At 38.2% G+C, this 16,777-nt stretch overlaps 2 protein-coding genes across 2 annotated transcripts; both read right to left on the reverse strand.

Moving 5' to 3' along the window:
- Nucleotides 1–402: 402 nt before the first annotated feature.
- On the reverse strand, nucleotides 403–1,140 carry LOC149189912 (putative protein phosphatase 2C 44). Its single transcript, XM_089410381.1, has 3 exons — nucleotides 861–1,140; nucleotides 595–703; nucleotides 403–460 (listed from the first exon to the last, which is right to left on the reverse strand). Exons 1-3 carry the CDS (start codon nucleotides 1,138–1,140, stop codon nucleotides 403–405), a joined length of 447 nt encoding a protein of 148 aa, XP_089266507.1.
- Nucleotides 1,141–9,019: 7,879 nt separating this feature from the next.
- LOC149189913 (putative protein phosphatase 2C 44) lies at nucleotides 9,020–9,619 on the reverse strand. Its single transcript, XM_089410382.1, has 2 exons — nucleotides 9,340–9,619; nucleotides 9,020–9,171 (listed from the first exon to the last, which is right to left on the reverse strand). Exons 1-2 carry the CDS (start codon nucleotides 9,617–9,619, stop codon nucleotides 9,020–9,022), a joined length of 432 nt encoding a protein of 143 aa, XP_089266508.1.
- Between the last annotated feature and the right edge of the window lie 7,158 nt (nucleotides 9,620–16,777).

The raw sequence follows: 16,777 nt of genomic DNA on the forward strand, positions 1-16,777 counted from the left end.
AGGCATTCAAAGGCTGATTATGTCTGAAATACGCAAATTGCAACTTTGTTTTGTGGTCTTGGAGAAAGGGGATAGCTATGAGGTTCAATACACACATTTCATCAATTTGCTTGACTTATCATTCTGCTTCCACATACTGTCTGTTTTAGCATTCTATTCGATTAGAAGAGAATTCTTGCCCATGTATACATTGTTAATTTGTAATAATATAATGCATCTTTGATTCAACTGGTGAGGTCGACGGAATGTAAGCCAACACCTTACCTCCATTCTCGCTACAGTTTTCCGCATTCCTATAGCATAAGTTAAGGGGTGACACTACGTGCAATTCCAGGGATTGGGCAGATAAATGCCCCTCGGATCTGGCACCTAGGGAAAGGAAATCCTCTCTTTGCAATGCAGTTACTTGGGGCATCTTTCTTTAAGAACTTCAAAAAAGAACCTCTGGTATTCAGATGAACTATTCGAGTAAAATTAATGACAATACAGTAATCAAAAAATTTCCTAGATGCTTTCTCCCATGAGATGAGTTTGCGAAAAAAAATATGCATGTAACAGTAACTATGCAAATAAGTAAATGATTGGAAAAAATGCCTTGCCTTCCACAATCCATCACTAGCCAAAATGAGAAATTTTGTGGTTGCATCTATGGTCATGTCTCTCACATCTGGTTCTGAACTTAAATGAACTCGAGGTACATCTCCTAATATATTAAAAAAAAAACACCATTAAGTATACAGTTTCTCCTGTTACCATTCAAATGTTACTCTTGAGCTAGACCATTAAGATAGAATTATAAAGTTACAAATCAAAAAAATTTCTCATTAAAATTAATCTTTGCACAACATTTGTAGTGGTACCTGGCAGGAGTGTCACAAATCCACCCTTCTCGATGTTTTGGCGTTCAATACTTGGCTCATGATCAACAGTCAGCTCAATAGCAATGCTGTTTTTACATATAACAGCCCTCGAATCCCCTGTATTTGCTACAAAGAGTTTTTTCCCATCAACTAAAATAGCAGTGACTGTTGTGGAGCCACCGGGCCCTAAATCAGCTGCCTTTGCTAAAAATTTCCCATCAGTCCGGTTGTATGCATTCTTGATGGCACTTTCTGGGTCTGTCCAGAACTTCGGCTCCATTATTATCAGAGATACTTTTTAGCGTTAAAATACTTAATTAGCATTTTACACCATACGAAACTTTGAAAATAGCAAGTGACAACCAATACAACGAATGGCAGATCAGTTGTAAAAGCATTTTATTGGATGTGCATTAGAGTCAGAAATCTCATCTAATATACAATTTTTTCCTAAAGAGTCATTTGAGAACCATCATATTTATATAAATGAAGGAAATTATAAAAAATGATAACGATTTGTCACAAACGCAATTTTTGCAATAAGGAAGCACTATTGCTTTATGCCATGACGTAATGCTACTATTGGGCGTTTTTTCTTTGGATAGGTGCAAGAGACAAATGAACATGTAAGTATAGGAAATATATGAACAGTTTAAGCTATTTGAAAAATAGTGTATTTACGCATGAAACATATTCAACTAGAAATATGACGGGGAAAAATAAGAAATTCATTATATGTGAGAAGTAAAATGTTGGAGAATCTTCACCTTTGAGGTTTGAGAAATGGACATGGCAATATATCACAACTAGAAAAATCTTGTTCATTGATGCAGATCATTGTTACAATTAACAATATATATCATATGCCAAAGATAAAACACAGGAAATTAACCCACGAAGTCAATGCAAGTAGAAACATCATAATAGAACCAATAGAGGAAAAAACGAAATTGTTTCACAAGTTACAATCAAGTTAGGAAATTGAGATAAACATATGCAATTTGGAAAATGGAAAGAAACTTTGAACCTGCTCCAATTTAATGTATAATTTTAATTTTTTATTGACTAGCGATTGCAAAACAATACATGTCACAATACAATCAACTATAAAATTTAAATAGATGTTGTTAAATTCACAGAGACCTTCCAAGTATTCCCTATGATTCATAGATGCTAAACCAGGTAGACCATTAGCATTGATTACAAGTATTCCCCATGATTCATAGATGGTAAACCAGGTAGACCATCAGCTTTGATTACAAGTATTCCCCATGATTCATAGATGGTAAACCAGGTAGACCATCAGCATTGATTACAGTGCATAACCCCAAAGGAATTGTAAGAGTTGAACTTGTGACATCCCATTTCTGAGAAGTTCAATGTCTAACTCCAAGGCCAATCAAGCCAACCCCAGGGCTCATAAATAAGATAATAAAAATATATATACTTTTCGTAATGAGGCGTGATACCTATCATCCAGCTCATAAAGGATATAGGTTGGTAACAATTGAAATAGACTTACAAATTAGCTAATTTAGAGAGTTTCATTGTGGGCAAAATCAAGAATCTCATTCTAGATTACGATTTAAGTTGGGAATCAAACCCTACTCAACTAATGAAAGGACTGAAATTTTCTAAACCCCTTTCCAGCACTAATTTAAATATGTAGACTATAGATTGGTACTACCCAGGCACTCCCTAGGTGACATTATTAAGCAACGCATCAGTAGCTACAGAGTGATTGATACAGATGTGGATGATTCTTCTCCCTCCTATACTTTTTACATCTATACCTAATGACAAGTAATGGGCACTTCCACAGTATGTTGTAACTAGTGTATTTTTTAGCCTCGTCGACCTCTCTTTTGGTCACCCACTGCCATTAATAAAACTAGTCTTATCTTATCTTCTGTCGTCTGTTAATAAGAAATGGTACTGTAATATAAAAACAATACTAAATAGCCAGGACTAACTCTCACCAATTTAGATCCTCATCTAGGTGAGCACTTAGTGTCTATACTTTCTTCGCCATTGATTTCGTTGTTAGACGATGGAATTAATATTCACCGTTTGATTCGAAGTGTTTGATTCATTATCCCTGGCCACGCATCGCATCTGGCATCTGGCCGTGCATCGCATCTATCACCTGGCAAGTATGCATTGCACTTCGAATCCTCCTGTGCTCTCTATTCATTAAGCAAAACCCTCTTGCGCTCTCTGTTCATTAAGCAAAACGAGAAACTTCCAGGATGTGGATATCATGCCAGGGGGATCCATGAGCATCGTGAGAGAAAGCCTTACTGCTGCCATTGTCAAATTCAAGGCTGGAAGTATCGAGCCAGCCCATCACCATACCTTTGGGCATGATCTTATTGTTGTCAAATTCAAGGCCGGAAGTATCGAGCCAGCCCATCACCATACCTTTGGGTATGATCTTCTTGTTGTGTCTGGATGATCTCGTTTGATAAAGTCAGCTTTCACAGGGGGTAAGTGGTATCTCAGAATAAATAGGAAGCAAGCAAGCGACATAGCATTGGAAATATGGTAGAAGAAGATATGGCTAGGTCCAAACCCCCGCATATCCTCAAAATCTAGATTTCTCCATTGTTCTTACAAGTTTAGTAGGTTTATTTTAGTGTAAGGAGCCTCGAGGCACTCGAGATATTAACTACCCGTTCTTCGTCGGTTCGATTCCCAAACGAAATACAAACCCTCCGCCGCTGAATTTCCGAGGGTTTCAACACAAATTATCATGCAGGCGCCCTGTCAAAGGTACAACTTTTTTACAACTCATTTGAGATCCAGTTTTGGGGTTCTGTTCTTTTGTTGTTGGGCTGAAAATGGGTTTACTCAGTGTTAGGTTATTTAGTTGTGTTAATTGAGTGATGCAAATCCTATCTAATTTTTGTAGAAATTATAATTTTTTTTTCCTGGTGGTTCACGACGTCTGACACATTGTCTGTGAATTTTCAAGGTTTTTGCAAATTTCATTATTATTTAAATTCAGGGTTTTGTTGTAATTGTGGTTCAATTTTGGCTGTAATTGATCTACTGTTTATGTAAAATTGCAAGAGAGTAGGGTACAAGTCTAATCACTGCTCCTGGAGGTGATAACAGTTTCTTTAGTCTCCATTTCAGGTACATTCATTCTTGTTGTTAGTACCTTGTCTGCGTATTCTATGCACAATTGCATTGAGTAGAGGTTATTTAGTTATTGGACATGAATTCCTGCACTTAATTTTATGACGGCTGTGTTCTTTTTTGTTTGATTGTTTAAATTATATTTATTTATTGCATATGCACTGGGAGGTATGAGCATAACAAGATCCACTAGGCACCGGTAGGTATGAGCATAACAAGATCCACTAGGCACCGGTAGGTGTGATTGCATTAGTTTTTAGTAGCAGGAACAAGAATCTAGCTGTATCTTAGCCTGGACAATCACGGTCGCCCTCCGAGCATAAGATCCAAACTGTAGCCATGTGGGTTAATGGCCATCGTATGTTTAGTACTATTTGTTGCATGACACTTTGGTGGTATTTGCTGTTAATTACCTCCATTATTGCCCTCGGAGATTTGTAATCCTATTTTATCGTTGTTTAAAATGATTTTCTTCACGGCCCGACCTAGACTCGTTCACATCAATTTTTGTCATTTTATGAATTTTGTGGCTATTGATTAGCCAATACTGAATTTTTAGTGTTTCTGACTAGCCCATAGAGTAATGCTACCTCGAGGATTGTACCCGTTGAAAGTTGTCGCGTTCCTTGTATTGAATCTCCAAACTCTTTGGAATGGGAAGCTCTACCTTTTAACCCGCACATTAAAATTGCTATTGCTTTTAACAAGGTAGAACTTCTTGTAACCTATGGGAAGGCCATATACTCTTGTCTGTTACACGAACCTTTCATACACCTTTGTGTCAATTACCTTTATTTTTGCCCCAAGATATTCATCATCCATTTATAAATTGTTTGAAGTGATTGGCCCCGCTAGTTGGGGAAAATTATTTACAACAATATTCACCATTTTATTTATTTTGTGAGTGTTGATTAGTTAGCCTTGATTGTTTAGTTTTCTAGCTATCCGAAAGAATAACACCACCTTCTCCCTCATGAAAGGTCCCTGTTTCTGGTATTGAATTTCCAATGGCTGTATTCAAGATGAGAGTAATGGAATTAAAGGTGCCATAAAGATGATGTTGATTTGTTACTTTGAATTATAGAAATCTACTGGGGTGTTTTTGGGCTTCCCTTATTTTTGTCCATCATAACTAGGTAGAGATCATTGTATGAAATTTCTTTACTTTCTTGTTTAACAACAATGTAACAGTGGTTGGGCTGGGATAATTTGATTAACATCTCTGATCATTATGTTCTGTTTCTTTTGACTTTAATGAAGCAGGTTATGACACAGTGCTTGCACAAATAAATGGTGTTCGGGCTGAGAGGCCATCGGATTTACCATCAGAGATGGCTTTAAAAAGAAAATTGTACCATGTTGAACTAGAGGCTGGTTATAACTCATCTGCACAGAAAGATGCAGACAGCAATGATGAAGATGATGATGACTTTGAGAAGCACATATCAGAGGAATATTATCAGAACATGCTTGGGGAACATGCACTAAAGTTCAAGAAAGCCAATAAGTTGAAAGCAGCAGCAGCAGCTGCTACCCGCATAGGTTCCTCCACTGCAAAGCGTACTTCAAATGGGAAAGGTCGGAAATTAAGTCATGGTTCTCAGATGGTTCTAAAAGATGAGAGGACTCCACATGGATTAGACATTCCTGCTTTGGCAGGTCCTCACATAGATGATGCAGTCCAGAATCTGGGGAATTACAACCATCTTGACATTGCTCCAGAACATGGTCCTCATACAACAACATCTGGTTTATTGGAGATAGCAGAGGGAGTTACTTTTGAAATTCCGCCAGTTTATGACAAATTAGCACCACTTCTTAACTTGCCAAACTTTACAGATGTTCGAATAGAGGAGAGTTTTTTGAAGGGTAGGCTAGATTTGAGATCTTTGTCTGCCATGATGGCTGCTGATAAAAGGATTAGACGTCAGAACTGTGCTAGAATGGGAGAACCTTCCACAAAGTATGAGACTCTTCAGGGCAGGTTGAAAGCACTATCATCATCATGTGACTCAAGCCAAAAGTTCTGTCTGCAAGTATTTGATTCTGATTTGGAGGCATTGCCAACACAGCAGGAATCATTAGGCATTCAAAGGCTGATTATGTCTGAAATAGAAAAATTGCAAATTTTTTATGTGAAGGTCTTGGAGAAAGGGGATAGCTATGAGGTTCAATACACACATTTTTCAATTTTCTTGATTTATCATTCTGCTTCCACATACTGTCTGTTTTAGCATTCTATTCGATTAGAAGAGAATTCTTGCCCATGTATACATTGCTAATTTGTAATACTATAATGCATCTTTGCATATTTTGTGTCACTAAGAATCAATGCTTCGATTTGGGCCCCGGGAGGTTGGTGTCCCTTCCTAATTGCAACAATTTTCGTCATGCTTGTGGGTTGGAACATGCATGTTTTTCTTATATCACCCTTCACTCTGTTTTTTGCTATCTTTGAAGGAGTTTATCTATCATATGTATTGAATAAGGCGCCACAGGGTGTTTGGTGTCCCTTCATCATTGCAACAATTTTTCTGACCATAATGTTCTCTTGGAAATAAGGAAGGTAGAAAAAGTATAAATATTTAGCACAGAGAAAACTCAGCATAGAAGGTTTGAATGGATTGGTTGTCAGGGTGAATTCACTTGTACCAGGAATTTATTTCTTTTGCAGTGACCTTATTTCTGACTTACCACCGATTATTGAGCATTATGTAAAGAATGTGGGGTCTCGGCATGAAGTTCTTGTCATTGTCACCATAAGAATGGTTCCAGTCAAGACAATACTTTTGTTGGAGAGATTTATGGTTGGAAAACTAGAGCCAAAAGGTGTCAATACTTTTGTTGGATAGATTTATGGTTGGAAAACTAGAGCCAAAAGGTGTATATAAATGTGTAGCCCAATCTGGTTACAAAGATGTCCAAACATTGAAGGATCTGAATTTATCAACCAGGTTTTTGAAAGCATAAAAGACTATCTCAAGCTTAGAGGAACTCATTCCTCCTCACATTACATAAGTTATGCAAGCAGAAATACAGTGGAAGAAAGTAAATACTCTTAGATGAGGATTTGTAGTAGATTGAATTGGCAAAGAATACAAGGTTTGTGTATGTTCTAGGAAAAACCACATTGAAGACTAATAAGAGCACTGGGCCTTTTGAAGGATTAATGATTGACAAGCTCTACAGGTTTCTCCAAAACAATTGCAGGTTGACTTTGTCTCCCTACAATATACCACTTGTGCATTTACTTCAAGTCAGAATGGTGCAAGAAATTTAGAGTTCGTTCACACAAAACTGTTAGAAGACAATGAAATTATAAGCTTTTACTCATAATAAAGCTTTTAGGGCCTTAAAGTTCCTGATCACTCAAAAATAATATATAATTTTGTACTATTGTTACTATTTTAATAGATTTATAAGATTTCAAAATGCAAATTTCTGTTGAGATCAGAAGAAATAAGCATTGAGTTTTTTACCATTTCCGCAATAAATCATGAATCATGTAGAGTGAACTGGTACATACATGTTTAATGTTTTGTGACTGGCGGAATGGAAAAAAATGATAACAGCTCATTACTTTTCAGTTTCAATCCTTCTTTTACAGTAAGGCTCTTATCTTTTGATGAAATGCAAAGGCTGGTAAATTAAAATTTTCAAGAAATCCTAGGTAGAGTTTGTTAAGAGGGAATTTTAAATTTTAATAGTAACTCCTTTTTATCCTTTGTCCTCGGAAATTTGTACTGTAGCCACTTTAGCAGCCATTGTAGCCAGTCAAGCATTGATTACAGCAACATTCTCAATCATAAGATAGTCCATGGCTCTTAGTTGCTTCCCTCGAGTGAATATTGTGCATACCTCACAAAATTACGAGGGTTAGATCTATTCACCTGAAGTTAACTATGTTCTCATGGTTATCTGCCTTGCAATTGTCATAGGATTCCATACAATCCTGAATATTGAATAGTGAAATATGACAGAATGAAATTAGATGTCCAAATAATAATAAATATGACTTGGAACTCAATCCTTGAAAATATTTTTTCCTCTCGTTGGCCCATTATCAGCTCAGCATTGGCACGTTTGTGGCGGTTTATAGTGATGATGGCTCCTCTTCTGACTCTCACTCTGACCTCGTTATTGCTCTTCCTCAAACTTCCCAAGTCCTAGCTACTTCCACGAAACATTTTCTGGTGCAACACTACTACTGGAATGCTTTCCTCTAACTTAATTCATTGTCTAGGGATAATGCCTCTGGATTTTCCCCCCTTTTTGAGTCCACCCGGATCCCTTTTCCATCTTATTCTCTACTTTTCCTTTCTTTCCTTAACATAGATTTTAGACTGTTTTAGAGATGCTCTAGGCAGTCAATCGTTGTTCTTCCCAGTCCTGTTGACCTGTTTTGGTCATTTGAGCTCATTACAGATTTTAGGCTTTTCAGAGATGCTCTATGCACCTCCTTATTGCTATTCTCAATCGTTCTTCTACCTCTTCCCAATCGGTAGGTTTAATCTAGTTTGACATAACTAAACTTGTTGTCAATGTGTTTTTCCTTCTGGAGAAATTGTGATCTCGATTGAAACTTCAGAATATTTGATCTATATTCTTTGATGTTTTAAAAGTATTTATGTTAATAATTACGTATCATTTCCATAGAAGATTTTATTTTCCCAACAGGCATTGATTCAACTGGTGAGGTCGACGGAATGTTAAGCCAACCACCTTACCTCCATTCTCGCTACAGTTTTCTGCATTCCTATAGCATAAGTTAAGGGGTGACACTATGTGCAATTCCAGGGACTGGGCAGATAAATGCCCCTCGGATCTGGCACCTAGGGACAGGAAATCCTCTCTTTGCAATGCAGTTACTTGGGGCATCTTTCTTTAAGCACTTCAAAAAAGAACCTCTCTGATATTCAGAGGAACTATTCGAGTAAAATTAATGACAATACAGTAATCAAAAAATTTCCTAGATGCTTTCTCCCATGAGATGAGTTTGCGAAAAAAAAAATATGCATCTAACAGTAACTATGCAAATAAGTAAATGATTGGAAAAAATGCCTTGCCTTCCACAATCCATCACTAGCCAAAATGAGAAATTTTGTGGTTGCATCTATGGTCGTGTCTCTCACATCTGGTTCTGAACTTAAATGAACTCGAGGTACATCTCCTAATATATAAAAAAAAAACGCCATTAAGTATACAGTTTCTCCCTCTGACCATTCAAATGTTACTCTTGAGCTAGACCATTAAGATAGAATTAGAAAGTTACAAATCAAAAAATTATTTAAGTATGTTCTCATTAAAATTAATCTCTGCACAACATTCGTAGTGGTACCTGGCAGGAGTGTCACAAATCCACCCTTCTCGATGTTTTGGCGTTCAATACTTGGCTCATGATCAACAGTCAGCTCAATAGCAATGCCGTTTTTACATATAACAGCCCTGGAATCCCCTGTATTTGCTACAAAGAGTTTTTTCCCATCAACTAAAATAGCAGCGACTGCTGTGGAGCCATCGGGCCCTAAATCAGCTACCTTTGCTAAAAATTTCCCATCAGTCCGGTTGTATGCATTCTTAGTGGCACTTTCTGGGTTTGTCCAGAACTTCGGCTCCATTATTATCAGAGATACTTGTTAGCATTAAAATACTTAATTAGCATTTTACACCATACAAAACTTTGAAAATAGTAAGTGACAACCAATACAACAAATGGCAGATCAGCTGTAAAAGCATTTTACTGGATGTGCATTAGAGTTAGAAATCTCATCTAATATACAATTTTTTTCTAAAGAGTCATTTGTGAACCATCATATTTATATAAATGAAGGAAATTATCACATGTCAGTATTCTTCTACACACTATTATTTACAAAATATCCATATTCAGCATACACATAACTAACAATTTCAATTGCAACTCATTAATCCACCCTTGCTTTCAACAATGCCCATTCGCATGTCGCTATTCTTCCACACTCTATGCCTTACGGCGTTTCCTTTGCAACATCAGGTGCAAATGCTAGTATTATTAGTATTTATAGCAAAGGGATACACATTGAGCCTAGAAACCTTTAATATAAAGCTAACATCATATCTGAATAGTGTTATACAATAATCAAAGTGTTTTTGGTGTATCAAACCAACGAATACTCTATATAATCTTAGGAATATGAATACTCTACTATTCGTATGATCTTAGGAATAACCCACGAGTCAATATCAATGAAGCATATTTTAATAATTAGTTTAATTTCAAAAGTTTTAGTGGTTTAGGATGTAAATGTTTTGTTTTGCAGTCATTAATAACTATTTATTTTTAGTATATTCAGTGTTATAAATTTTCCACAAATTTAAATTTCATTTTTTTAATTAAAATAAATTGATGTTAACACAGTTTTAATAATAATATCATATTTTCATATATATATAATTTAAAACATTTTATTTTTTCAATTCTTAATAGATACCATATTTAAATAAATTTATGTTTAATAAAATCTGAATTACTATAATTATTGAATAATATCTATACTTCCATGATATAGTACATTACTTGTCATGATATAGAGAATTGAGACTTATTTCTATGTAGGATTATGGCTAATAACTTTGTGAAGATAGATTAATAAATAATTACCCTATTCTCAAGAGAAATTTTTTGATGGATTGGGCCATGCTTGTAGTTCTTTACATTTAATTTTTATTAAACAAGTCAACTAGTAGAACGACCCTTTTGATGGATTCCACAATGCTCATAGACTATCCAAATATTATTAAAGAATTCAACAACAACAAAAGCAATTGACCAATAAAAACATTGAACACAAAAAACACATAACAATTTCAATAAATTTAATGGTACAATGGACTTAATCTTAAATTTTCTAGGTAGAAAATACTAATTTTACACACAATACTCAAGTGCTTTGCCTCATTATGCCTTTATTGTTTTTTTCTTTATTTTAGATATATTTAAATTAAGCGGGAAGGATTCGTTACTTATTTGACCTTTTTTTTTCAGAGAGAAAAAACTTCATGATTTATATTAAGAGAATATAAAAGTCGAGATACATGAGAAGACAAAATGCCTTAGGCGCAGATATTCAGAAATCAGATACTGTCATAGGATCATAGGATCAGAACCGCATGGATGTCAAGAAAGATCAAAACATTGAGCGCATAGCGCCACAAGATCTCCAGGGGAGATATCCAACAAAAGCAAGATATAAAAAGATCTGGATACAACAATAATGCCACATGAGAAGGAAACATATGATGCCAGGACAGATATTAATCCACAGGAGGCATATAGCCCGAAATTTTGATCAAGATGGAGTCAAGGGGCAAACAGGAATTCTGGAAGATGTGTTCATTCCTCCACTTCCAAAGGAACCAGCAAGTAATAACGAAAAGAGAACGCCAGGAGGGGCGTTGCGCGCTCCACCACATGAAACCATCCTGAACAGAAGGAAAAACCCGGTGAGTAAAACCATAATTTAAGGACAGATCATACCAGATTGAAGATGTTGCGCCACATTGGAAGAACATGTGTAGATTGGATTCAGCATCGATGAGACACATTTGACATCGACCCGGACCCTGCCAACCTTTTCTTTGGAGAACCTCCCAGGAGAGATTTCTGTTAGAGAAGAGAAGCCAAGAGAAGAGAATCATCTTAAGCGGACAGGAAGCTTTCCAAAAATTGAAAGGAAAGGAGGGAGAGGAAGGCGGACGGCCAGGAGAGAGAGCAGCATATAAATCTTTAACAGTAATTAAATGAGAGGGCTTCTCAAGGGACCAAATGAGTTTATCGGATGAACCCGATTGCAAGATTCCTTTGCTTGTGAAACTGTTGACAGCCGATTCCCATAAGGGGCGAAGAGGGAGGGGAATGGATAAATCATCTCCATTCTTCCAAACAGGGTTCTGTGAGATCCATGAATTTATAAGCTTATTCCACGTAAAAAGACCTTTTGAAAGAAAGAAGAGGAGCAAGTCAGGAGAGATCATCGATTCCAGCTTGAGCAGCGTTGGGTCAAGTCCAATGTAAACACAGGAACCAGAAGAAAGAGTCCATCTTAAGTTTCCCAAGAAGAAGGATTGAATCTTTCTGAAGCTTTTCCATATGGAGGAACCTGACCTGATTCCCAACGATTTCCTTCTGAACCAGTAGACCATACTCCGCCCTTTGAGATATTTTTGATTTATGATGTTACTCCACAGGCTCTTGCCATATATACCTCTAATAAGAGATTTGCATAGAAGGGCTTTTCCAAAGGAATTCATGTGCAGAAGGCCCCAGCCACCCATCTTCTTCGGCCTTGTAATTAAATCCATCTTAGCTAAATGAATCTTGGACTGATGAGATCGACCGCCCCATAAGAAGTTTGCTGCCAAAGAAGTCATCTTTTTTGAGATAGATAAAGGAAGAAGGAAGAGATGGGCCCAATAAACCGCCATTTGTGAGAGAACAGCTTGCACCAAAATTAGTCTGCCTGCCAGGGATAAAAAACGCATCTCCCATCTAGAAATTTTGTTGTAAAAACGATCAATCAGCCACTGCCAGTCCCGGATGCGATATCCTTTTGCTTTTAAATGGAAGCCCAGATAAGTAAACCCATCCTTTATCAAAGCATTGTTTGTGCCAAACAGCGCTGCAATCCATTGAGCTAGGGCAGGATTTGTTCCATTATGATATAGCGTGGATTTGTCCTTGTTTATAATCAAGCCTGTTGCAGATCGAAATTTGTGGAAGATCACATTGAGACAGACCCATGATGATTTGCATAACATCGCAAAGATGAGAATATCATCTGCAAAGAGATTGTGAGAGAGAGATATATCCTTGCATATTTTAACCGGCCTACATCTTCCTTCAGACACAGCCCTGTTAATCTGAGAGCTGAGAGAATTCATCACCAGGATGAAGAGAAGAGGGGAGAGAGGGCATCCTTGGCGAAGACCCCTCTCCGCTTTGAAGAAGGATGAAGGGATACCGTTGATGATGACTGAAAAATTGGCATTTTCAACACACGCCATAATCCAGTTAATTCCTTGCGACCTTAAACCAATTTTTGCTAGAAGAATTCTGAGGAAGCCCCAGTCAACACAATCGAATGCCTTTTTGAGGTCTATTTTTAGAGCAGCAGCATCGATATTTTTGGAATTAATTGTGAATAGGCATTCCTGGGTCATAGCAACCGCATCCAGGATAAGTCTGTCTTTTAAAAAAGCATGCTGTTCCTTTGATATAAAGGAATTTAGGACAACCTTCATTCTGTCAGCAATTATCTTAGAGATGATTTTATAGAGAGAATTGCATAAAGCAATCGGCCTGTAATCCAAGAACGATGACGATTTGTCCTTTTTGGGGATAAGGGCTAGAAAAGTGGCAGATAATGCACTGTTGATATTCCCAGAGATGCGAGAGGCTTCCACCATGCGCAGCATGTCATTCTTGAACAGCTCATAGAAATGAGAGAAGAATTCTATCGGCCAACCATCTGGCCCCAGACTTTTTTCCCTTTTAAACTTTTTGATTGTCTCAAGCAATTCCTCCTCCGTTATAGGCTTGAAGAATTCTTCATTTGCCCTCTCGTCAAACATAACAGGCAGCAAATCCACTGCCCACATGATGTCACTTGCTTCACATCTCTGCCTTTTATATTGATTTTGAAAGAATCTTGTAGCCTCCGCCGAGATTTCCTGTTGGGAGTAGAGAAAGCCGCCCTTTCCATCTTCAATTTTCCATATGGAATTCCTCACTCTCCGAGCATTTGCATAATTGTGAAAAAACTTTGTGTTTCGGTCACCCTCCCTGAGCCATGTCGCCCTGCTTTTTAGCCTCCATATTGCTTCCTCTTTTTGCAGAAGCTCTTTCTTCTTTTTTTCCAAGGATCTGATGAGGGTTTTTTGTTCGAAAGACAGGCCATTATAATATATCGAATTGGAGAGAAAGCATATTTCTTTTTTAATATCCAGGAGCTCCTGCTTGTCATTCTTCCGCTTTTTTATTTGCCAATCTTTTGCATCTTTTCTTAACAGCTGGACTTTTTCCCGAAAAGTGAGAAGAAAGGCTTCTTCGGATTGATTTATGTCCCTCCAAATTTTTGAAATGAGTTCATTGAAGGATTTGTCCTCAAGATGAGAATTGATGAATTTGAAGGGATAGCCCTTCCTTTGCATCATATCTTTCCATTCCAAATAGATAGGTTTGTGGTCCGATGAGAAATCATTTCCAGTTCTGGCTATCGGCATTCCCCATTTCTCAATGATGCTGGCACTTAGAATAAAACGATCGATTCTCTTTGCTATGAAGGCTGACCCAAGCCTGCCATTGTCCCACGTTGGAACCATTTTCTCAGGGATGATATCAACTAAATCTCTCTTCAATAACTCCTGGCGCATTTTATCTGCCAAGCGATCTTTCCTCCTACATTGGCCCCAACATTCCTCAGAGTTAAGGGTCAAATTTAGATCACCTGCAATTAGTAAGGACTCAATGTCTAAGATTTCAGAGTTAAACAAATTGGTCCAAAAAGGGAGCCTGTTCTTATAGGGCGCATAAATATTCAAAATGTTGAGAATCTGAGGCCTTCCTCTGATTGAGGCCGAGATGAGAATTCCTGCACAGCATTTGAAAGCCTTTGCTCTGACTCTAAGCGGATCCCACAATACGACCAGACCTCCAGACAAACCTTCAGCTTCAGTAGCTGCCATGTGCCAAGACGGAAACATTTTTCTGAAGAAAGCCAGGGACACTGAACTTGGGTGCATTGTTTCCTGAATGAATATAATATAGGGATGAGCAGAGAAGAGGATCTCTTTTAGCGCCAAAAATTTAGGGGCGGCACCTAATCCCCTGATGTTGAAAGATATCAAGAAGGTCATTTTGAAGGCTGGCCAGCCGAGCATGCTCTAAGAGGCTGAGAAACAGATGGTTCCATGATTGGGACATCCACAAGGGACAAATTGGTGACCCCCAATTCGGAGGCAATCGATCTTCCTCTGAAATGACGGCTGCCCCCTTTATGCTTTTTTCTGACAGTGATATTTTTGGCAGAATTGGGGCAATGATTGGAAAAGAAGGCTTATGGATAGTTAATGGTTCAAGGATGGGAGGGTTCCGCTGGAGAAGAAGATCGATATCACTATCAAATCTGTTCATCGGAGATTCAGATGGGGAGTTGAAAGGCGTCGGAGATATCATGGGTTCTTTTCCTTTTTGAATAACAGTGGAAGATCTATTGGGAGATCTGTTGGGAGAGGGCGATGAAGAAGAGATTTGAATAGGATGTGATCCTACAACAAAATCCGCTCTGTTCATGACTGGCGGAGAAGGCACCGCAGCCTCCTCATGCTGCTCCGGGATGGGAGGACTTTGGAAGTCCGCTTTGTTCACCTTCAATGGGGAAGGCACCACGACATCTTCCTGCATCTCCAGAAAGGGGGACTCAGGTTGGGTCAGAGAGAAAGCCTGAGAGCCTCGTGGATCTCCTGATTTAAAAGAAAAATGATTTCCCAGATTACTGACATCCTCGATTGGGGAATCAGAGCCCGAAATACTCTCCTTTTCAGGAGGATGTCTGAATGATCTTTGCTTGCGACGGTACCTGCAATTTTTTATAAGATGACCCGTCCGATGACAGGCAGAGCATCGAAAAGGAATACCCCAAAAATCAAGTCTTTGACAAATTTTAAAGCCTTCCCATGTAATCTCTATCTGGTCAGGGTATCCTCCTTTGTAAGGTTTCTCAATTAGAATCCATGCGATTCTTTTATCTTTTTCCCCTCTGACCCAAGGATCAACATAGATAAATTTGCCAATTGCATTCCCTATTAAGGAAAGGGTCTCAATAGTCCAGAGTTCTAAAGGCAGGTTGGGGAGCTTGACCCAAATCATGCTGTGAGATGGCGTATTTTTCAGAGGGTCGAAACCCATATACCACCTTGACAAAGAGAGAAAGCTTCTACCAAAAACCCACGGCCTGCTCAGAGTCGATTCCAGATCAGATGCCTTCTGAAAATGGAATGAAAACCAATCCTTCATGAGACGAGATATAATTGGAGTGTAGCCTATAATCGGAGTCCAAGAAGCAGTTATCCATTTCCTCATGGCTTCTTCGTTCATCTCCGGGAAATACCATTTCCCGACCAGAGCCAAATTTTGAAGACTTCCTATTCGGTCGGTTAAGGAAGCGCTAGAGACAGAGACTGCTTTAGGGGGGGAAACCGTTTTGACCGGAACAGCGGGTTTGTAACGGTGCCTTCCAAGTATATAGCCCTTTTTAGAAAAAGGCGTACCATTCTTCAGATTGGAATTCAGACTCAAGTGAGGGGTGGGGTCCTTTTGCTCAGGGGGGAGCATCTCTGACACCGTGGCATGCCAACTATGCTCCCGGTTGGCATAATCCCGGGCTGATTCGGCTTCAATAGCAGCCTTGAAAAGGGCATGCGTGGCAGGAGAATCACTGTCTGCTGACATACTTACCCAAGGAGGAATATCAGAGAATTATCGAGAAGTACCTCCGAAGTACTTATGCGAAAGCCTAGGAAGGAGCCAACAGAGAGGAAAAACCTGGATAATAAAGACCCGCGGAGAATGGAAGGGAGAAAAGGTACAAATTAATATCTATTTCGGAAGATTATGTCAGGATCCAAGGACTAAACAGAAGGATTAAGATCTATTTCAGAAGATTATGTCAGGATCCAAGGACAAAACAGGAGATTGGAAATTAAGGAAAGTCCTATTTGACCTTGTTTCATCTAATGTT

The sequence above is a fragment of the Pinus tabuliformis genome, chromosome 3_1 (genome assembly GCF_031772625.1).
Source record: "Pinus tabuliformis cultivar Carrire ecotype Pingquan chromosome 3_1, CPIR1, whole genome shotgun sequence".
NCBI classification, from domain to species: domain Eukaryota; kingdom Viridiplantae; phylum Streptophyta; class Pinopsida; order Pinales; family Pinaceae; genus Pinus; species Pinus tabuliformis.

What these genes read in the sequence shown, in the direction of transcription:
- LOC149189912 (XM_089410381.1), bottom strand. Translation starts at nt 1,140, where the DNA reads ATGGAGCCGAAGTTCTGGACAGACCCAGAAAGTGCCATCAAGAATGCA. An exon ending in ATTTGTGACACTCCTGCCAG is followed by an intron (nt 704 to 860) that starts GTACCACTACAA and finishes TTAATATATTAG; the next exon opens with GAGATGTACCTCGAGTTCAT. An exon ending in GATGGATTGTGGAAGGCAAG is followed by an intron (nt 461 to 594) that starts GCATTTTTTCCA and finishes TTACTCGAATAG; the next exon opens with TTCATCTGAATACCAGAGGT.
- LOC149189913 (XM_089410382.1), bottom strand. Translation starts at nt 9,619, where the DNA reads ATGGAGCCGAAGTTCTGGACAAACCCAGAAAGTGCCACTAAGAATGCA. An exon ending in ATTTGTGACACTCCTGCCAG is followed by an intron (nt 9,172 to 9,339) that starts GTACCACTACGA and finishes TTTATATATTAG; the next exon opens with GAGATGTACCTCGAGTTCAT.